Source organism: Caretta caretta, chromosome 14 (genome assembly GCF_965140235.1).
Source record: "Caretta caretta isolate rCarCar2 chromosome 14, rCarCar1.hap1, whole genome shotgun sequence".
Taxonomy (NCBI): domain Eukaryota; kingdom Metazoa; phylum Chordata; order Testudines; family Cheloniidae; genus Caretta; species Caretta caretta.
In genome coordinates this window covers 22,824,827-22,848,182 of record NC_134219.1, presented here as the reverse complement: position 1 = coordinate 22,848,182, position 23,356 = coordinate 22,824,827, and the positions used below count along the sequence as shown (strand labels likewise).

General features: G+C 44.5%; 1 protein-coding gene across 1 annotated transcript in view; it reads left to right on the top strand.

Moving 5' to 3' along the window:
* The first annotated feature begins 2,169 nt into the window (after positions 1-2,169).
* Positions 2,170-23,356, top strand: part of CFAP52 (cilia and flagella associated protein 52) — a 31,278-nt gene continuing 10,091 nt past the window's right edge. The window contains exons 1-7 of the mRNA XM_048817571.2: positions 2,170-2,302; positions 4,510-4,709; positions 5,908-6,044; positions 8,479-8,607; positions 11,664-11,763; positions 12,105-12,221; positions 22,447-22,547. Of these exons, the coding sequence (XP_048673528.1) occupies positions 2,230-2,302; positions 4,510-4,709; positions 5,908-6,044; positions 8,479-8,607; positions 11,664-11,763; positions 12,105-12,221; positions 22,447-22,547 (857 nt within the window). The 5' untranslated portion in view covers positions 2,170-2,229. The remainder of the gene's footprint in view (positions 2,303-4,509; positions 4,710-5,907; positions 6,045-8,478; positions 8,608-11,663; positions 11,764-12,104; positions 12,222-22,446; positions 22,548-23,356) is intronic.

The following is a 23,356-nucleotide window of genomic DNA, read 5'->3' as shown; positions in this document are numbered from 1 at the left end:
TGAGCGGCACCACAGATATATGCATGTGATGAATCAGGAGTTCTGCACCTGTTTATTGCAAAGATAGTTTGATCAAGAAGGCTCTTTTCCATTTTCTTTTTATACTTTAACTTTATTTCAATAATCTAAAAAAACAAGAAAATTCAGGCAAATTTTGACATTAATTGACATTCAGGTTGGGAATTTAAACACAAACTGAGAATTCCCATAGCAACTGCAACTCAGTCACTTTATACATTCAAGTCAGGTCATGAATCTGACAGCACACAGCGTAATGCAAAATGCTGTATGTACAGGTGAGAAAGTAACAGTCTCTGTGGGAATAACAACTTTGCATTTTCTGACTTTTGTGCCTGTAAAAGTTCAACAATAATGCTGTATGGATGAGATTCATTAATGCAAAGGTACTTACACTACACTGATTTGCTTTTTAAATGGTACCCTTCTACACGTACAGCAGGACATGCTTATCATCCACATCTGAGGCAGGCACATATCTGTGACCCCTGTTTATCACACTGATCATAATAATCTCACTGTTATTTTGTGCTTCTGACATCTGCTTGAGCCAGCTATAGCCTCTTGTCTTTTACTTAGATTGTAAGCTCTTTGGGTCTGGGGCAGTCTTTTTGTTATGTCTGTACAGTGCCTAGTGCAATAGGATCCTATCTCTGGTGGAGGCCTCAGTGTGTTCCACAATACAAATAAATAATACTATCCTTATAACAAACAAACACACATCAAAAGGATTTAGAAGACAAAACTAATTCCCCAGGTGGGTTGCACAGATTCCTCATAAGAAAGCTTTCCTTTCATTGTACCAGGTAGAGCTGCCATATGAAAGTAGGGCAAGTAAACCAGCACTCTTAAAAAGTAGAACGTTTGGCTTCCCTGTCTTAGAAGAGGCAAAAAGTGGTGGCTTTGCTGAAAAGTAGGCCAATCCTACTAAACATAGGGTCTCTGCTTACCGTATCAGAGGGATAGGAGCCAGGTCAAATGGGAAATAAAATGAGGGAATAACTGGATAATTCTGGACCATTTCATTTACACACATTCGTTTTGCTTGATAATGAGGAAAAAAAGTGCCAAGGAATATATACTCTTGACTCTAAACCACACAGATCAGCAAAGTGGCTGGCAACTTTCAGAACTCCTGAGTGACACTGTGGGTGAATTGGTTAGCAACAGCTATATAAATATTTGATCCTAGCATTACTCTTTCAGAAGAAATCTAAAAATACAGAAAAATACACATTTCTCCATTTAGAGCTTCACTGCCATGTATCTCCAAAAACCAGAGAGAGAGAGAGAGAGCAGCAGAGCCTCAAGTTGGCTCCTGTCACAGCAACACTAGCAGCAGGCAATAGGGAACCAGGAGCTCTTTTCCTTAATGGTTCTGGCACTAGTGCCAACTTGCAATGTCCTGACTGGTGTGTGTCCCTTACTGCCCTCTGCTATGAGGTCTAATCAGGTATTTGATTGTCTAGCTCGCCAATGCTTTAGGGTTTAGGCCAACTAGCTATTTAGACTGATCCTGACCTGGTTCCGTTGAGATCAACCACTGGCATCTTCCAGCATATTCTGCACGCAGGATGCACCCTGGTGTGGGTCACCTCCAGGCAGGGTGCATCCCAGGGTGTGTGTGAGGGGGTGGGAGGGATGCTGGGACCCCTACAGGCAGGGCACACCCTGGCGTGGGGATGCCCAGTCCCTCCAAATGGGGTGCACCCTGGACCGAGGTTGGGGGACATGATGTCCCTCCAGGGGGGCACACCCTCAGCTGAGGTTGCGGGTCACTGTGGGGGTGCAGGAGGGGATGCCCGGTTCCTCCAGGCGGGGTGCACCCTGGAGCGGGGTTGGGGGATGCCGGATCCCTCCAGGCTGGCACACCCTTGGGATGGGGGAGCGGAAGCCTGGTCCCTCCGGGCAGGTTTGCATCCCAGGGAGCCTGCTGGTCTCTGGGGGCTGCACCCTGGATACCCAAACTGTGTTCATGGGGGATTGGGTTCACAGTAGGGTCATGACCTCTGCCCAGAACTCGACAGGGTGCTTTGGGGTCACGACCTTTGCCCTCCTGCTGCATCCCCTCCCTGCTCCTCTCCTCCGGGCCCAAACTGTGGTTCTGCGCATGTGCAGCCTTCGGGGGGGAGGGGTGTCTGGTGCGCAGGCGCGGTTTCCATAGCGCCGGGTGTACACAGCCACCGGCGGAGGGGAGCGAGGGGCCGCGCCATGGCGGGGGAGCCGGGACCCCAGAGTGACGCGCTGTGCGAGCTGGAGCTGCAGGCGGTCATCGGCTTCAACGGTACCGCGCCGGGCTGTGCCGGGCCGCTGTGGGGTGACCCTGCTGCCAGGGCGTCTCCATGGGGGGTTTGGGGAGATCTAGTGGGGAGGGCTGTATTGGGGGGCTGGGTGGGGGAGATCTAGTGGGGAGGGCTGTATTGGGGGGCTGGGTGGGGGGGTTGGGGAGATCTAATGGGGAGGGCTGTCTGAGGGGGCTGGGTGGGGGGGTTGGGGAGATCTAGTGGGGAGGGCTGTATTGGGGGGCTGGGTGGGGGAGATCTAGTGGGGAGGGCTGTATTGGGGGGCTGGGTGGGGGAGATCTAGTGGGGAGGGCTGTCTGAGGGGGCTGGGTGGGGGGGTTGGGGAGATCTAGTGGGGAGGGCTGTCTGAGGGGGCTGGGTGGGGGGGGTTGGGGAGATCTAGTGGGGAGGGCTGTCTGAGGGGGCTGGGTGGGGGGGTTGGGGAGATCTAGTGGGGAGGGCTGTCTGAGGGGGCTGGGTGGGGGGGGTTGGGGAGATCTAGTGGGGAGGGCTGTATGAGGGGGCTGGGTGGGGGGGTTGGGGAGATCTAGTGGGGAGGGCTGGGTTTGGTGCGGGGACCTGAGCTCAACTCATAATCTATTTCAATCTCTCATAAAAGGCCCCTCCCCCATCCCTGGGGAGTGGTGACCTTCCTCTGCGGGTCCAGCGTGTTTGAGGGCTATCTTGGGGTCCCATGCACACCCTGTTGCTCTCCTCCTGCCAGGTCCTCTCTCTGGACCCTGCCACTCCTTTTAACTGACTAAAAACATCTTTGCCTGGCAGAATTGCCTGCAGAGCAATGAAGTCACCCCACCTCCATCCGGCCTCACCTAGCCCCCCCCCCACCAGCCTGTTTTCTTCATCATCGCTCTTCGTCTTGGGTCTCGATTTTGTAACCTCAGGGCAGGGGTGCATCTCTTGCACCTGTCAGTAAAGTGGCACACCTGCCTGCTATGCTACATCAACAATAACATCTGGACTAGCGTGTGATCCTAGTGAAGATTATGTTCGTTTCCAGAGGAATGGCCATAGTTTCGGAATCCTGAGATCCAAAAATTTAAATCTAGTTCTTGTCCTTGCCTGTGTTCTGCATGGGTCTTTGGTGGATGCAACAGAATTCGTGCAGTTTACTGTGCATCTCCTGATGAGAATTTTAAAATTAAGCTTCCATGTGTGTGCTCTGCATGGATGTTAAAATCCCAAAGCACTTATCATAAGAGTAAGGGTTTGCCCTAGCTTCTTGTCCAAAACCTCCTCTCCCCACATTGTTGCACAGTGTGCCCATTATCTTCTAGGCTGCCCAGCTCTGTGCCCCAGAGGTGGATGCACTTTGATACTGGTGAAGGGTTATTACGTTTCCAGAACTCCTTTCATGGACCTTTACAAACTATAGACATTCAGGGATCCCTTTGCCAGCCCCCAAATGCATGTATCTAGCTCAGACGCATGAAGAACACGGGTAAGGCCAAGAACTGCATTTGAACTTTTGGTTCCATGGATTTCAAGGGAGAGCAAAGGAGAGGGTTTGTGTGACAGAGAGAGAAACATGGGGAAATATTGAAAGGGAGTGAGTGTAGGAAAAGGGAGGTGATAACTGAATGTGGGAGAGGGACTAAATGAAGAAGGGAGGGAACAAAGGGGTGATGGAGTCGATTGTACTTATCTGGCTCCCCTCATCATAGCATCTGAGCACCTCACAATCTTTAATGTATTTACCCTACTAACATCCCTGTGAGGCAGGGCAGTGCTATTATCCCCATTTTGCAGATGGGAAACTGAGGCACAGACCGCCTAAGTGAGTTGCCCAAGGTCACAAGGAAATGTGACAGAGCAGGGAATTGGACCCAAGTCTCCCAAGTCCAAGGCTAGTGTCCTAACCACTGGGCGAGCCTTCCTCCCTCTGGAATGAGGATGAGACTGTGGTCAGAGGTTATAAACCTGAGCTCTGGCAGCCATTCCACACATAGGAAAAAATGTAGTAGGAACATTGATCATGCTTTCCTGATTTAGAAGTTAAAGAATAACTCTCTTCTGAAAATTATGCTTTGGCCAAACGCAAGTTGTTCTTAGTCAGACATAAGTTATTGGGCTCAATATAGGGGTAATTGGGTGTAATTTAAGAGCCTGTGATATGATGATCTAATGATCCCTTCTGGCCTTAAAATCTGTGAATCTCTGAATTCTCTCTCTTACTCCCTTTCTGTTGTAGGGCATATACCTTCTGGTCTGATCTGCCATCCTGATCGGGAGCACTTTATCTATCCTCTGGGATGTACCATAATTATTCAAGGCCTGAACAACAACACACAAGCTTTCCTGCACGGCCACACTAACAATGTCTCCTGTGTTGCTGTGTCTCGGAGTGGATGTTATGTTGCTTCTGGACAGGTCACTTTCATGGGCTTCAAAGTGAGTAACATTTTTTAAATGATTACTTTAACTTTTGGGGAATTCTAATAATGACTTCGGGGTAAGTATCAAACTGAAATCTTCCTCCTCAGAGGACTGATCTTGCAGCCCTTAGTCTTGCGTGTAGTTCTGTTGACTTAATAGCACAAAGCCTGTGAGTAAAGGCTGTAGCAGCAGGCCCTGTTATTTTTAACTACATCGGGATAAGCTAACTGTATCGGAGCTGAGCTTTTGGCAGTGGGAGTTCTTGTTTTTTAAACAATAACTGAAGCTTTTGTTTTGAGCGGAAAAGTGCTAGAAGAAGAAAAGCATTTCAGGGGACTGGGAGGCATGGCTATAGTACTCTTAGAACTCCCTCCGAATTGCTATGTGATTTTAAGCAAGTCACTTAGGGTAAAATTTTCCAAAATACCTAAGTCCCATTTTCAAAAGTTAATTAGGCACCCACGTCCCATTAGGCTGCTAAATGTATAAATCACGTTTGAAAATGGGACTTGGGCTCCAGAGTCACTTAGGTGCTTTTGAGAATCCCACTAGGTGCCTAACTGCATGTTTAGACACCTAAGATCTTTGAAAATCTGGTCCTTCTTAGCCTTTTTCACGGGAATGAATGAATGAATTTAATTAATTAATTACTCTTTATAGGGCACCTTAAGATCCTTGTACGAAAGAGACAGTAGCACCTTGCAGTCTTTTAAAATGTCCAGTTTTGGACCTCTCAATCTTGTACACTGTCCCTCTTTATCCTGTTGTCCCTGATGTTACACTGACTCTAAAATGAAACACAGTCTTAAACTGGGAAGCCCTTCTTTTCTTTTGGGAAGTCTCTTAGACCAGGTCTACACAGTGATTTCCGCCAGCATCATGGTGTCAGTCAAGGGTGTGAAAAGGTAAGAGCCGCCCAATATAGTTGGGCTGACAGAAGCACCTAGTATAAAGCTGCCCTTTTGCCAGCATAGTGTATTTTGCTCATGGGGGGGTGGCTTTACTATAGTGGTACAAAGAGCAGCTTTGCTGGTATTATATGCCTGTGTTCCTATACTGGTAAAGCACTCCTAGTGTAGACATGGCCTTAGTGTGGCTAATCTGAAGAGTATTCATACAAATGGAGTCCAGGGCTGGAAAGAAGCCTAACTTAGAAGCACCTTTTGCATCTAAGAACCTGAGGATATTCTAACAAATGTTCTTTGGTCCCCAGGCAGATATAATTTTGTGGGACTACAAGAAGAGGGAGCTGCTTGCTCGGCTGTCACTTCACAAGGGGAAAATTGAAAAATTGGCGTTCTCTCCAAATGACCTTTACTTGGTGTCACTGGGAGGCCAGGACGACGGCAGGTAACAAGATTAAATTTTGAATCTCCCTCCTCCCCCATGAAAGAGGTCACATAAGCAGAGGGCCAGGTTAAAAGGAAACTTCCTGTGGCTGAGGACCAAATAAATGAAGGCAAAAATGCTGCTGGCAGCTTCCGCTCCTGCTATTGTGAGTTTGATTCCCAGCACAGCCCAAAATTCAGAGGGGAGTCGAAGCTGGTATACTGTGCACCTTCTCTCATATACAGTGTAATTCACGCTAATTTACATGTAGGCCCCTGACACATCACCTCTGAAACTTATTGCCTGAGTTTTAGGGAATCTGTTTGGCTTAACATATGGGCATGAAGAAGGTATAAATTACATCAGCGTAGGTTCACCTTTGAATTTGGCCCAGAGAGACTGTCAGGAGCACACTCACCTTCTCATCCCTCATGACAGAATTATTTGTCAGTCACATTCCCATGCAATGAGGGGAGCTGGCAGCTCCAGGTTTCTCTGCACATGGCTTCTGTCCTTGTCAGTCATTGGATAGGGCTTATACACCCAGTCATAAGTGCAGGGAAAAACATTCATGCCTTTAACGATGAGGTTCTCTGTGGAGCTATGCAATGGATTGAAAGCATGGGTCTTCTCATGGGAGTCGTATGTCTAAAACTGTGCATCTCTCCGCAGATATCCCCATCATTGAGTTCTGCCCTGGGCCATGTTACATCCCATCTAGTTTTTATTTGAAATATGCTGTTTATACTGTATGGTAAACTGAGCACACAAATAACAGAGGGAGACTTGAATACACGCAGGGCAATATATACTTTTTTTTAAACTGTGAGTTAATTGAGAAGAGGTGAAGGTGGAGGAATACTATTGTAGCACAGATGAGAAACAGACATAGGGCCCAGTCCTACAAACACTTATTACTGGGTGTAATGCTTACTACTAGGAGCAGCCCCATTGACTTCAATCAGGACTACTGTCCTTGGTGCTTACTGAGTGTTTGCATGGTTGGGCCCTATTTCAAGGCAAGTTGTGTGCGGCTCTGACTCCTGACTTGCATCATCTCTGCTACTCCACTCGTGGCCAGTCGAAAGCCGAAGACGTGAAATGATACGGTGTCTTTATGGTGGGCGTCACAGTTTCAGGGTAACTGCACCTGTATTTCCCCCTCCATGGTTCCTTGAGGGTACCCACTTAAAGGTTTCCAGCTTCCAGCCATCACCTCTCCTAGGCAGAGACCCATGTAGCACTCCCTTCTCACCAGGGTTTTTAAGGCTGCACATCTCTGTGATTTATACTGTCATATCCACAACAAGCGAGACTGCCTAAAAGACCAGCGCCTGCATTTTGCCTGCTCTCTGAGGGCTCTGACTAGTATATGACCAGCAGTTACAAGTTACAATACAGCTCCTTCTTAGCAGTTACCTTTATTCTTAAGGTGAAAGCATTACAGAGGAAATGTATTAAAACAATAAAAGAAACTATACACATACTAAAAAGCTTATCAGAGGTCACCCCAACTCCAAGCTAAAGGTTTTGGAAGGTTTTAGCCCTTCAAAACCCACAACTGGGTTTTCCCCATGATTACAAGTTAATTTGTCTTAGAACCAGAATGCTGGTCTTGAGTCAGTTTAAACTTGGGTTCTTTATCCAAAAGTCCTTTCTTTGTATGTTGGTCTCTGGAGAATCCAGTTTGAATCAGAATATGTGAGCATCCCCAGGAGGTGGTACCTGTCTGGAGGTATTATACCCTGAGTGATTTGCTTTAATCTTTCCCTGCTGTTTTCACTTCCTGGAGAGATCTGTAATGGGAGAACCTTACCTGTGATATTATATAAAAGCCACTGGGCTGTTGTGATTTTTTCTTCAGATGTTTTATACAGACAAGCCAGGTATCTTCCATCCAGGAGAAGAATGACAGTACATATAACGGAAGGCACAAAAGCCTTAAGAGAAGCTACAAAACAGTGACTACAGTGACCTTGACAGAAATATGACATTCTGGCTGAGGAGCAGTGGTAACCCTCCCTCTGTGGCATTCATACAGTGCCGGGTCCACAGTGATACATAACCCATTCATACGCTTAATACAATATGGTCTCCAAAAGATATTGCTGGAAGTTGTCCTATCTGTCACAATGGGGACAGGATGAGATCCATTAGATCAGTTTCTACTGACGACCTAAGACATGATTAAAATCTTGGCCAGCAGAGGTTAAAAGGCTAGTGCACAAACCCGTTAAGCTGCTTCATGAACAAGGGACATGAATTCCAATTCTATATATCTATGTACAAAAAGTGTGGGTGAAAGTTTTCCATAGTTATAATCTCTGAAAGTGGCCACAAACGTGGATTCATCTAGCAACGTGTTTGGGAAGATAGCCTCCCTCTATTGATTAGTGACATTTTCTTATGATTTAAACAAGTTGAAACTATTTTTTAAACCCTTCTTTCCCTGCAGCGTGGTTGTATGGAGCATAGCTAAGAGAGATCCCATCTGCGGCAGCCCTGCTTCAGCCCGTAGTGCTGGAAATGCTACTGTCCTGGCATTCTCCAACTGCAGAGACGAGGTGTTCGTTAGTGCTGGAAAGTAAGTCTTGTCTAGCCAACAGTAGAGAACTGTTGAGGGGGGAAAACCCACAAAGCTATTTCCTTCTGCAAAGACTGTTTACCTAGATGGAAGGAAAGTTAAGCAATGTGGAGTGTTAACGTTTTTTCCTATTATTGTCCAGGGGCCTATGAATATCCATCAGCTTGTCCCTTACAGGCATTTCTGCTTGTTCCACACAAAGTGTTTTCAAAGCAGTGCACAGGGAACTGATGCATGCAGTTCCGTTACTGATGGCAGGGGTTTGTATTCAGCACTCTCCATGCAGCAGTTAAAATATTTGCTTCCTAATGTTTACCCAAGAAGAGCAGTTGGTAAATGGCTCTGAACAATGGCATGTTAATGCAGGAGCAGTGACAGCTCAGAGATTGCTGGATTTTTTTCTTTACTGCATATCACAGCCAGTGAGGGTATCACCCCGTACGGTATAAGAGAGCCCTTTGATGCAAAACAGTCAGGTTTCCACATTTAAATATAGTATTACTTGTATATGGCTTGCTTTTCAAAGATGCTGGAGATCTGCATCTGCCATTGAAATCAATGGGAATTGTGGGTGCTTCTGAAAATGATGGCAATGGCACTCCAAGTGTGCTGACAGAACATAGGAAAGAGAGGGTCCCTGCTTGAAGCTCTCTCAGCCTAGATTTAGACACAGCGCTGCAAGTGATAACCAACGAAGGCAGACTGAGGAGGTTACAGATTTGCTTGTCAGTCTATCCACACATCTTGTTGGTGCTGATGGGTTTTTCAATTAGAAATTAGAGTTGGGTTTTTAAAATGTAGTGAGCACTAAATGCTCAGGGAACAAAGCATGCGTGATGAGGGGGAAATAGTACAGGAGTGGAGTGACATGAAGGGACTTGAGAATAGTGATCAGATGAGGGGTAGGGAAGGGAAGAGGTGCGAAGAAGCTGCAATTCCTTTTCAGTGGCACTGTGCTGTTTTATCACTGTAAATACTTCCAGCTCTGGTTCTACAGCCCCAGCCGGCTCTCTGGTTATACTATTCACTAGGAGGTTGAAACAGAGAAGTAAACTGCTCACTGTGACATATCCCTAGGCCCTGTGCTCTCTGCTTGTTACAGTGCCTTGGTGGTAGAACAATTCTCATTGACATCCTCATTCTTTCTTCACTTATGTAGTGGTCCTATGATCTGATCATAAGATAGTAGTAGATTCATAGACTCCTAGGCCAGAAGGGTCCACTGTGATCATCTGGTCTGACCTACTGTATAACGCAGGCCATAGAACTCCCTGCCCCCCCAAATTCCTAGACCAATATCTTTTAAAAAAACATCCAGTCTTGATTTAAAAATTGCTAGTGATGACGAATCCACTACAACCCTTGGTAAATTGTTCCAATCGTTAATTACCTTCCCTATTAAAAATGTACACTTTATTTCCAGTCTGTATTTGTCTAGCTTCTACTTCCAGCCATTGAATTGTGCTCTACTGGCTTGAAAGCCCATTGTCAAATATTGGTTCCCCATGTAGATTCTTATAGACTGTAATCCCATCATCCCTTAACCTTCTCTTTGTTAGGCTAAATCGATTGAGTTCCTGGAATCTGTCACTGTAAAGCAGGTTTTCTAGTCCTTTAATCATTCTCATGGCTCTTCTCTGAACCTGCTCCAATTTATCCACCACCTTTTCGATTTGTGGACACTAGAATAGGAGACAGTACTCTAGCAGCAGTTGCACTAGTGCCAAACACAGAGATAAAATAACTTCTCCACTTCTACTTGAGAGTTCCCTGTTTATGCATCCCAGGATCACAATAGCTCTTTTGGCCACAGCATAGCACTGCAAGCTCCTGTTCATCTGATTATCCACTACCCTGCCCAAATCTTTTTCGGAGTCCCTGCTTCCCTATAAGTATGGCCTCCATTCTTTGTTCTTGGGTGTATATGTAACCCACACACCTTCTGGGTGTGGTGCTCTGTCCCATCTAGTGACACTGAGGCCACTTAGCAAGATAAAATGAGTCTGCTGTACAGCCTTAGCTAACAGCCAGTTGGCTTTTAGCTCATGCTGTAGAGGCTTATGCACTGAGGTCCCAGGTTCGATCCTGCTCACTGACGACTGGGGTCTGTCACCGTTACATATCCATTTACATGTAACCGTTGTGACAGGGTCAGGCCAGGTGGCTACAGGAGAGTGATTTTTTTTTTTTTTTAACTCATGGAAAATTTACTAAAACATTATCAGAAGCAGCAACTCTTGATTACCGAAGTTCATTCTGATGTTCTAGATTGCTCGGTGTAAGTGACCTATCCTCCTCTTTATTTACCACTCCTGCAATTTTTGTGTCATTTAAGTTTTCTTCCAGGTCATTGATAAAAATGTTAAATAGTGTAGGACCAGAAACCAATTCCTGTGGGATCCCAGTGGAAACAGACTTGCTTGATGATGGTTCCCCGTAGAAGGAATGATGCTGGAGTCCTGTGCAAAAATAGTGTGTTCACATGTAATTAAAGACCATAATGCATCAGCACAAAAGGACTGAATTAAGGTTCATGGGTGTCTTTCATTCTGGCATTTCCTAACTTTTGAGTGCTTGAGTTTTCAATTTGAATGTTCTTTTAATGTAGTTTTTTATGGGTAATAAATAATATGGTGGCTCCTGTGTTGCTAGTGAAGTTACAGTACTAGAAAATAGTCTTGGATGCCGTGGACAGTCCCTTTCCTATTCTTCTCCAAAATAACCTGAGCCATCAGGGCCACACAGTGCATGTGTCTCTGAGTAATGGCAGGTGTCTAGGTCATTACATGTTCCCTAAGAGCATAGTTTATACTTCTACCAGATAACTTCTATTGCACCACTTACACCCATGTTGACTTATCAAGAACTAACCTTATAAAAAGGACAGGTTCCTTTTTTGCCTCTCTAAAATTGTACTTTTTTCCTTTCTATATTAAGAAGATTAGGGATCCCAGACAGAACATACTAAATGTCCTTTGTGAACACTGCTGTATTAGAAGGTCTCCGAGACTCCTGCATATATAAAATTGATTATGGTGTGTGTTCTTTTGCTACAGTGGGACTATTCGAGTATGGGAACTAGATCTACCAAATCGAAAAATCCGGCCAACAGAATGTCAAACAGGGCAGCTGAAAAGAGTAATCACATGTATTATGGTAAGTATTCTTCTGTGGAAACTATATAGCTAAGCAGACTTATGGGTGATCTAGACCATTTGTAATAATGTAGCAAGCTCTATCCTGTTGCATTTTTTCTCTTGGGAATCACTTTTCTGCTTATGAATGTTAACAAGATTTAGTTAGGAAAATGTCTTAACTTTCAACAGAGCTCTGGAACATTCTGTGTGTGTTTGAACATAAACTTTACCCACATCATCCCAAATAAAATCTGGGCAATATGCTGAAGTGAAGCCACTCAGACACCACAATCATGGGCATTGAATAAATGTCTAGACAGATGACCTGATCCTGATCTCCTTATTTAAACCTTCCCTCAGATGGCAGAAGATGATAGTTACTTCTATGTTGGCACTTCCAGTGGTGATATCCTGAAACTGTATATGAAAAGCAAACTAATGAGTGACTATGGACCTGTGAAGGAGAAGTTCAGCCTGGTGAGTGGCATCCCTCTGGGGCTTTTTCTAAGTAACTTTTGCTAACCCCAACTTCTCATGTAGCTTTTCTCCTGCCTCCCATGCTCCTCCTCTCTTTGTTAGTAACGACATGGGGACGTTTTCCCCTCCTTCTAAGAGAACCTCTGTCATAAACATACAGCTAAGGGTAGAATAAAATCCCTCCTGTACCTGTAAGGGGTTAAGAAGCTCAAATAACCTGGTTGGCACTTGACCAAAAGGACCAATAAGGAAAGCAGATACTTTCAAAGGGGGAGCGGGGGAGAGGTTTTGTTTGTGCTCTCTTTGTTGTTCTCTCTCAGGACAGAGAGAGGGACCAGGCAGGAAAAAAACATCTCCTAAAACCCTACCTGAAATAAGCATCTAAGATTATAAAAATTGTAAATAAAGGCAAGGAAATTAGTTAGATTATCTTTTGTTTTAGCTTGTGAATATTCCCTTTAATAGGAGGGAGGTTTATTCCTGTTTTTTGTAACTTTGAAGTTGCGCCTAGAGCGGGGGACTCTGTTTTAAATCTTTTTCTCACCCTGTAAAATTACCTTCCATCTTGATTTTACAGAGGTGCTTCTTTTACTTTTTTTCTTTATAATACAGTTCTTCTTTTAAGAACCTGATTGATTTTCAGTGTCCTAAAAATAAAGGGTCTGGTCTGTACTTTTATTAAAGGCAATTGGTTGGTATATTATTCTCAAGCCTCCCCAGGAAAAGGGGTGAAGAGGCTTGGGGGGATATTTTGGGGAAATAGGAACTTCAAGTGGTTCTTCTCCTGAATCTTTTTCTAAATCACTTGGTGGCAGCAATACTGTCCAAGGACAAGGAAAGGATTTGTGCCTTGGGGAAGTTTTTAACCTAAGCTGGTAGAAATAAGCTTAGGGGGTTTTTCATGCAGGTTCCCACATCTGTACCTCAGAGTTGGGAGGGAACCCTGACAACCTCCCTGAAGCCAATTCAGAAACTAATCCCAGTTCTGTGCCATTAGTTCCTTTTGAATGGTGTAATTGACGCAGAGCCTGAGTTCACTGGCTCAGCTCTGTTCAGCTTCATCTGGCTCAGCATCTGCTGACTCCCTGTGTATTCCAAAAGCTGGGTTTTATCCATAGCTCTTGTGCCATCATGCAGATTCCCTTATCAATTTCAATACAAGATGAAGGTATTATAATGCTCTTGATTTTTGCCATTGCATATTAAAAGCACCAAAGGAGTTTCATTTCACAAAGAAAGAAGAAGTCAGTTTTGGCAGATATTTCCTCCTCTGTGCTTAGCTCACAAGTACTTCCTTTAACCAAGGACTTCAGTAATATTGGATAGGACCTAAGAAGTAGGGATAACAAGATTAAATATAACAATTGCTGAATAGGTTGGATGTTGGGCAATGTTTGACATCTGAATTCAGCCAAATAATTGTCAGTGGGAGTGGGTCTTCAGCACACTTCCCCTGATATGATGTTAGCAGCAGCACTCTTCCTGTCCTGCTAACTGGCAAAATTGGGGGAAAGAGAGGAAAATAACTCTCCCACAAGCACGGTGTCCCCATCCTCACACCTCTCCTCTGGCCTAACAGGGAAAAGGAGAGACTATATCCCTTGGCCTCATCAGATAGAACAAGCACATTCTTTTATCCACCCAGTTTCTAGCAACATCCCAGAAGTGGAGGTAAAAGACCACCTTTCTCTGCCCTCAGAAATCCGCTCCGGATTAATGTGTGGTGGGAGGAGACTCCAGGGAGAATGGGGAGGAACTATTCTAGAGAAGAGTGCTGTAGAAAATGTCTATCAGTAAATGATGAAATGGGAACAGAGGCTGGTTTAAATCTTCTCCACTCCCATTGCCAGGATGGGGCAGGACCCTGTTGGGGGCGGGCATGATGTAACAGGGCTAGTAGTGCTGCCTACTATTGAGGTTGCCCAACATTTCCCAGCATAAGACCCGGTTTTCAGTTACTTATAATTTGCCAAGCTTTAAAACCATTTGGGCTGAAATTTTCCATGCTGCATTTCATTTAACTCACGTTGAATTTTTCTTTGGAAAATTTCAGGCAAACTGGTTCCGCTGTTTCCGAGAACAAAGCTGTGGGAAAATATGTTGTTTTGCCCAGCTTAAAATATTCTAGTGATCTTTTTTTGAAATGCTCTAGCGCCCCCATGCTATGGAGCAGGTACTTGAAATTTGGTAGGGGTGTGGCCTTTGTATCAGGGATTTGCCTTTTGCTGTTCCCATGAAAATCTGCCGAAATTTGTCAAAGTTATAAGCCTTTGAAAAATCACACTTCACACATGCTTAGGAGAGACTTGCTAGATTTTAACAGCTAAAATCTTGGAAGATTCCACCCTCACTGAGCATGTTTGAGCTTCTCACAGCTCCCAGTGCTGACTGGAGTACACATGCACTGTTCCCACAGAGCAACTGAACATGCTCCAGCCCAGGACTACAGGGACTCCCGGGGACTTTCCATATAATGGCTGCCCCCTGTTTCTGCAGGCTGGGTTGGGCTGGACATTGGACCTGAGAGCAGGAGCCTGGCTCTTCTGTGCTGTCAGTGTACTTGGGGCACTTTAAACGATGCGCCACCACGCACAGTGCTGTCTAGTGGTCAAGCAGGGGTTTCTGGCTCCCCCCTCCTGCACTGGGGTAGTAGGGGCTGGGCCTTTGAATAACCAAGGTCTGCTCCCATAGGCCTCTCATCTTAGGTGAAGGCCCCTGGTGTTGTCCTATCTGCTGGGTGGGGGTAGGGGAGCCCAGGTCCACCCACTCCACCGAGCTCCAGTCCAAGGCCCAACGGTGGGTGACTATAATCGACCTCTTGGGGTATCGGACCACTTCCTACCCCAGCCCCCACTGATAGTCCCAGGGTAAAGCCCTTCTCTTGAGTCTCTGACCTGCACACCTAGTCACTGTGCTCTTTTGTAGGTTCTCCTCTGGCCTGTGTAGTGCGACCGCAGGCAAGGTGCCTCTGGGGCAATACTTCGACTCTCAGAGCTCAGGGACACCATCTGCTCTCTTCCACTGCCTGCCTCCTTCGGAGCTGCTCTTCTCCCTTTCTAAAGCCCTGCCTGCAGCTTGTGCAGGCCCTGTAGGTGCGGCTGCCTGGGCCCAGAGTTGCACTTTAAGCCCTTGCTCTCCGGTGTGGGGTTTGTAAATCTCACCATAGGCAGGAACATCCTTTTTGTTCTGTGTTTGGAAAGCACCTAGCACCATGGTCCATGACTAGGGCTCCTAGGAACTCTGATAATACAGATAATAATAATAATTAATAATAGATGACCCCGCTGCTGGTACTCAGGCAGTGTGGAGGAAGCTGACTGATTTGAATTCAGAGGGGTCAAAAGTCAGAGGGAGAGAAAGGAATAGACTAGGAGAAGGAGTCTGGTGAGACAGGATCTGGAGGGCTGGGGAGAGAAACTGACTAGGAGTCAAAGGGGGAGAAACTGTGACTGGCTGGGCAAGGAGGCTGGGACTAGGAGCTGGACAGAGACTGGGACTTGGAGCCAGTGATAGAAATGAGGTGGGGCAGGAGAGGAAGCCAGTTGGCCGGGATGGAGAAACACTGAGATTGGATGAGGAGCTGGGGACTGGGAAAGGGACTGGTGGACCAGAGAGACTTGGACCGGGAGCCAGTGGGTGCGGGACAGGGGGGTCAGGGCAGGAGAGACAGATCTGACAAATAGCTGCAGTGCAAGGCAAGAATTGGGTCTAGTTGAACAAAAAGACTGGGACAAGCGTCTGGGGGTGGGGGGCGGAGACTGAGATTGGATGAGGAACCTGGAGAGGGAACTGGGACTTTCTGGGCAAGGAGAAGGGGGACAAGGAGTTGGGGTGTGAGGAGGGAGTTGGGCGTGGGAGGGTAGATTGGGGCTTTAACATTGAACACCAAGGGAAAGACTAGAGCTGGCTGGGCAAGAAGCCTGGGATGAGGAGACAGGTGGGGAAAAGGCAAAATGGGGAGAGGGATAGGTTAGAGGGGATGAGGCAGAAGGTGCCAGGCTTGGGGGAAATGGGCAGAAGAGTGTGTGACCACTAGAGAACACTCTTTTTCAAAGCTTGGAATGGAACCCAAGATTCCTGAGTATCACTACTCCTCTGCCGTCAACAAATATCCATGAAACCAACTGGCAAAGTGCATGTCTCATCTCACTATAGTGCTGGTCCACATAGAGGATGAGAACCTACTACTGCTATCAATTACTGCTAAAGCAATCACTCACTTCAGCAACTGTAAGTGCTCAGAACTTCTGCAAATCAGACCCCTGGATTTCAAGTAAGGACCCAGAAAATGGTGAACACACAATCAGTGACCACCTCTGTAAAGTTTGGTTTAAGAGACTTACCCAGCAGGACATCGGGACTCCATGGCAGGCACAGGAACAGAATTCATTTCCGCTGGGCAGCATTCAAGTGCCTTAAACATGAAACCATCCTTTATCTTCCTGCAGCCTCCTGCCTCCTACGTTACATGACTTCCAAGTTCTGCAACAAATGAGGCAGGGGTCCTACAGACAACAGCCCGGTTTACTACACACCCTTATTAATCCCCAGAACAGGTCAATCCTGTGCAAAACATAGCTGGGCGGGGGATTTATGCTAAACATGAACACTCTGGCTAGTACAGTTGTTCTTGGATTCTCTTTATTCATAGCTAGAAGACTTCTTATTGCTTCTCAATGTATGCCCAGAGGAGAGTGTAATATCGAAGGAATTCAAGCTATTCCTTAAATCTCTCTTGCAGAAATCTGAATGTATTTCTCTGTTGTGTCAGAATCCCTGAAATTCAGCAAGCAGCAAGAGAGGATATGCAGATGACAGTATTATCTGCACTGCTGCTCTGGGTGCAGAGGCAGTGCTGTCCCTGAAGGAAGCAAACCTTGTAGTTAAAGAGAAAAGGCGTGAGCAGCAAGGACGGTAACAAAAATCCAACAGCAAACTGGTAGAGGAAGCTATTAGGGGTACATTTTCCAAACTCTGCCTGAGCTGCTTCTGCAGAATAGGTGTGTACAGCTGCTACATGCACAAACTCTGCATTTGCTTGTGCAGAATTGGAAGTTACATGCACAGAACCTGCATATTTTGTGACCACAATTTGTTGGCCAAGAGGTAACAGTTGCATTCTTTATGTGCAGTTTAGGTTTATTAGGTCTCCGTTTTGGTGTCTGAAAGACAAAGTTGTTTAGTATTGTGTCTAGTAGGATGATAAAAGTAGTTCTGGACAGGTGGCTAGGCAATGCATTGCCTTGTGGTGATTCAAGTTCTGATCCTGAATTCTCTGGAACAATACACTTAGTCCATTTAGCTCAAGTAGCAATGGCCTGTATTTTTGGAGCTGTAGAAGCAGAGTTCTGGGACCTGGTTCTAAAAGCGTGCTATGGAAAGGCAACTGCTTCTCCATAGTAAAGGTTACAGTTAGAGTTCTCCGGTAAAGCTGAGCTTGACACCACCTTATAACAGCCCCCTCCTCAAAAAATAATGTGAGAAAAGTCCTCAGGCCTTGGCTTTTGTAGGGTTAAGTCTCACTGACAGCTAGGTTATCTCTTGAATAAATTAAGTATTCTTTGCAATTATGATACATAAATGCCTTCCTTTCTAAATATGAGCTAAGTTACTAATATTGCTTTATATCCCTCTATCTTTATATCTTTATAGCTACCTTTATATCCCCCTATCTGCCCAATATGGACCATAGGTAGATTTTACACTGGCTCATGTAAAATTTAAAGGTCAGGAACAGTAAAATGTTTCAGAAATTATTATTTTAATTTTAGACTTGCTTCTCTGGCTTTGAAACTGTCAGACAAAAGAGCTCCAATGGGGAGAGAATGTAGACTATAGTCTGTGATGGGTGTTTTTGACTTTTTTTATCATTTTCCTATGTGAGTTCATTGAAGAGCATAGTGATTGTCTGGTTTCACTCACATAGTTGGTGGTGAATTTAGTGCACTGGATGAGGGACACCATGTGTTGTGATAGGCATTTGTAGGATCCATGAATCTTGAAAAGTGTGTTGTAGGGGGTATTGATCATTGTAGCAGTGGAGATATGTCTGCAGATTTTGCTTCTGTTGTTCTGGAAGAGTCTGGTGCTGCTTTGATTTGAGTTGGTGTGTTCTCGTCTGTGGGGAGTTTGTTTCTGATGATGAGCTTGGAGAGGCTGGAGGATTGTTTGAAGGCCAGAAGTGGGATTCAGGAAAGATTTCAGGGTGGGGTCCTTGAGCATAGGTTGTCGTTATTTGATGATACCCCGTATGGGTTCAGGTGTGGGGTGGTAGGTGACAATTAGGTATTTGCAGTAAGGGAGGGGGTGTTATTTCTGTATTGAAGCAGGTTCTCTTGGGGTATTTGAGTGGCTCATTCCATGATGTGACCTACTTCTCTGGTGGAGTGTCCTTGTTTGGTAAAGACGATTAATGAGTTACTCTACCTTGAATGGTCCCTTACAATGCCTGCTAACTACTTATGCCAAACAATCTGTTCCACCTGGCACTTTGCTGTGACGCTAGGAGTAGCTTCCCCAGACCTGAAGAAGAGCTCTGTGTGGCTTGAAAGCTTGTCCCTCTCACCAACAGAAGTTGGTCCAATAAAAGACATTGCCTTACTCACCTTGTCTCTCACATATCCTGGGACCAACACGACTACAACTACACTACTTATTAGGTAGGCAGTGTAAGGATAATCAGGTTCTTCATTGTTCATCTCTTGGTATTTAAGTGCTTGGGTTTTATAAGCTATGATAGTAAAGTGCATTGCTTTCACTTGGCAACTTTTTTGAAACCAAGCTTTTCTGTATGGCTTTTTTTTTTTTAAAGGGTTTTCTGTAAAGACAGTAAATTCTGGACCTGTAAACACTACAAAAATTTTTATTCATATTTGTTTGAGGAATTGCAAGCTGGTTGCTCAGGTGTAAAGTGGGATGGGTGACTTGCAAGTACCTTTCTCGAAATTCCTGGAGTGTTTACATTGTTGAAAATCTATAAACAACTTGAAGGTGAAGAGCAGGCATTCACAGTGCACCAAAGAGGCCTGGAAGAGATGAGAATGGGACAAGGGAGAAAGTATCCTTATGGGGAAATAGGCATGCTTGAGTTGGTTTGAGATTTGTGTCTGTAATTACTGTACTTCAAGACAACAGTTTCTTAGGAGACTGTGTTTCATCTGCAAATGGCAGGATATAAAACAGTATTAATTGCATCATTAATATGAATTGCTTGGTGTTGTGAATTACAAGTGTAGATTATAAAACTGTTGGTTTACTTGCGGTAGTTCAAAGAACAGTCTTGACAGGAAAGAAGTCCGTTTACAAAAGCAAGGTTGAAATCAGACTGATGATGACACATCTAACCCTGTGTGTTCTGACCAGTTGAAGACCTGTGATTTTCAGTTTGTGATACCTGTTTCAATCCCAAATTAGGAAAATTAAACAGGATACCTAGAAAAATTAAAGCAGTATTGGGAGTGCCATAAAAACACAAATTTATTAGCAGGTAGTTGAGAGCTGTAATTATGTAAATTTTCTATCGTTTGTTTGATTTGTAATTCCACCACTTTCCATAATCCTAAACCCATTGGGTGTTTGAAATGGGAGGACTGTTACAGAAAAACACTGCAAAGTAATAGATCAAAAGCAAAGTTGATGGGTATCTGATAGCAGGACTCATAAAGAGCTGCTGACACCTCATAGAAAACTTGAAAAAACATTCTGTTTAGAACAGTTCTATTTCTAGATCATATTTTCTGGGTTTGTTTTCTTTGTTCTCATCATTTTCCTAACGCTAGTTAAATGAAAACAGGCTTCCTTCCTACTGTTTTTCTGTACTAGATGATAAAAACATCCCCTGTGTATGACATAATTTCCCACAATTACTCATGATGTCAGAGAATCATGATGTCAAGAGAGGGATAAATTAGTGGAGCAGATGGAAATAAAAAGAGAAAAAATGCAAAGAGGATAAAAATAGAAAAATGTAAATAACAGCGAAGACCCTTTTTCATGCAGATATGCTTAATAGTTTTGTTTTCTGAACGGATAAGTAATACAGCTAATCTGACATGCAGCAACCTCTATAGAGAATATTTTTAAAAAATATTCCATGAAACATAAGCAAGACTTTAAAATTAATACAGTTGATTCCACTCAATTAGACAACTGGACCAAAGCAGTCTTCCCAAACTCAACCTACTTTATGAATTGTACTATCATTCAGTCCCTAATGTCTGGATGCTGTTAAAGTTCCCCTCCTGGACCTGAACAGTTCAAATATGCTTTCTGTTTTCCTCTCTGGCTTGGCCTCCCCTCATAACTCCCACAGAACCTTAATCATTTCCACTCAAAGGACCTGCAAACTTGCTGTCTGTGGCCATACTGCCCTGAATGTGTCTGATCTTGGAAGCTAACCGGGGTTGGGCCTGATTAATATGTATAGAGGAGCTGGTCTGGGAATACCAGTACTGTAGGCTCAGACACAATAAATTATACAATCCTGCCAAACTCACGTGTTCAAAAACCATGAGATTGGCTTAAAGATTAGACCGTTTTAAAAAATGTTGGGTTCTTTTTATTTGCCTTCTGGGTTTTGACCTTTGAGAGTTCACATTTTCATGCGGTTTTCCCACAACGGTGAGTGTTAGAAAAGTACAGGTTTTTAAAATGAAAGTTGAGGTTCTCACGTAATCCCAAGGAGCTGGGGCTTTGAGGAAAAACACCAAATATTGTAAATATTGGTAATATCATAAGGGTTGGCAGATACATGCTCTGTGCTAAGTGATTCAGTGAAACACTGTAGAGGAGAGAAGGCAGAGGGAGACGGGAGGATATTGGCATTAACTGGTTTCTGCGGTAAGCTTCCAGAAACATGGTTGCACAAAACACAGCCACAGTAATACCACTTATAGGAGCTCTGAGTTGAAGTGATCCTAACTGACACATGCACTACATCCCTGAATGCAACAGTCAGGGACATGCATAAGGAAAAGCAGCGAGTGAGAGGGTAAAGAGGGCTTTGGGAACTAAACTGAATCCTATAAGTGTGAATGACAGGAATTGTAACAGCTGAAGATACTGCAGTATGGGCACTGTCCTGTTGGAGCTGGCAGATACCAGCCCACAATGGAGTTGTCCGCTCTCTTAGTGGACTGGAGATGACATGCTGGGAGCACACTTTTTGCATAGCAATAGAACTTAGTTCACAGTCCAGATTTTTGACAGCAAGAAAATGACCTCATTTAATAATGAGCCAGATCCTGACATCTTCACTCAGTTTTTACTCCCTCTTTACTGAGGTGAAAACTCTCACTAAAATTAGTGGGGATTTGCTGAGGATGGACATCAGGATTTGGACCAATACTAGTATTTTTCCTCTCTACAGCACCTTATTTCAGAGGATCTTGGAGATCTTTAGACATTAATAAACTCAGTGTCACAGCAGCCCAGATTACTCGCATTTGACAAGCAGGAAAACTGAGGCACAGAGAGCTGTGGACATACAGTAAAATCTGTATGTCCATCTTCTCTATGGACATACAGTAAAATCTGTGCCGGAGCTGGATACAGAACTGATTTCTTGACTCCCAGTCTGGTGCTTTCGCCAGTAGACAATGCTTCCTTTCTCTGACAGAGCAGTAGGTTCTTCTGTTGTCCTACCCCTTGTTAGCAGGTGTCGGACCCCTCTATTGAAATGCTGACTGCTTCCAGAGGGCTCTCAGTGATAGGAAGAGCTTGTTAACCCCACCGTCAATAAAGGGAGGTGGGAGTGGTCCTCTGGAGCCATAGGGTCTGGGACAGAGAGGCCGTGCAGAAAACCCGAAGCAGAGCTTTGGGGGAGAAAGCTTAGGCTGAGTTACCCTGTGTTGCTTCAACGCCAATAAAAGAATCATCCATGGAAGGATGCATGTATTCTGTGCTAGAATGGTTATCCATGGGTGTGCACGCTCAATCCTAGTCCCTTTGTATAGGATTAATGCTGTCATTACTTTCTTACTCTTTTTTAAAGTTTGTACACTAGCTGTTCATATACCTGTAGCTGATAAACGTTGTCTCCCTTTTCATTTTGGAAGGACCGCTTTTTAGCAGCGGAGTGGGGCAATTCTAATAAAGCAGCTCATGAGCAACATACGTGCCACCGCAGGGAGCATGACAAAGACTCTCTCTGATCTCTTCTGCATGGCAGCACCAGTAAAGCAGCTCTGCTTCCATACAATAGTGTGTTAATCCTGTTTTCTCATAGGGAGTCACAGCTTTGCTTTTGCTGAAGACAGGAGATTTAGTAGTCAGCACCGGAGGAGGGATTGTAGCTCTCTGTAAAGGATCAAACTACAAACTGATCAAGTGAGTTTGTAGATCAAAGCAGCAGGAGGGTGAGTGGTATTTCCACAGAGTGGCAACATAATGGGGCAGTAGTATTCGCTTTGCACGGCACACACTAACTTCCAGTGCTGAGGGTTTTTTAGTTAATGAATAAGAGAGAAATCTCAATGTATCAGTTTTCCAAACACAAGTAGACACTGTCAAAATGGACAGCATTTATCTTGCAGAATGAAATAGTGACCGATTGAAACATGATGAATGTTTTTATTGATTTATTTAGAAAACTTTGTACCAATGATTGTTATTCATTTTAAATGACCACATTTAGTTCTAAAGGCTTTGGGTCAGTTCCTAAACTGATCCAAAATTGACATAGCTCCATTAAGTCAATGAAATTACATCGATTTCACCAGCTGGAGGTCTGCACCCTTGAAATCTTTTTAAAAAAAAAAAAAGAAGAAGAAGAAGAAAAGTGGTTGAAGGCGGATGTTGGATGCCACTAGCTGTGTAGACAAGTGTATCAAAACTGTGTGCCTAAGTACTTTCAAAGCATTCCAGTGTGCATGGAAAACAGAGCTATGGGCAGTTTCCCACAAGCAACCTAGGTGTGCCCTTTTGATAACGTAGTCATATGTGATTTAAACTATGCCCCAAACATTGAATTCAAAATTGCCTAGAATACTCCTTGGGGTTATGCTAATTAAGTGCACCTCTAATAAGAGAGAAAACAAAGGCGTGTTTACACAATACCCCTGGTCGAACAGAGTGAGTGTGAGTGTGTGTGTGTGTATGTTTTCTCAATTCCTGCCAAATTTGGGATTGTTTACATG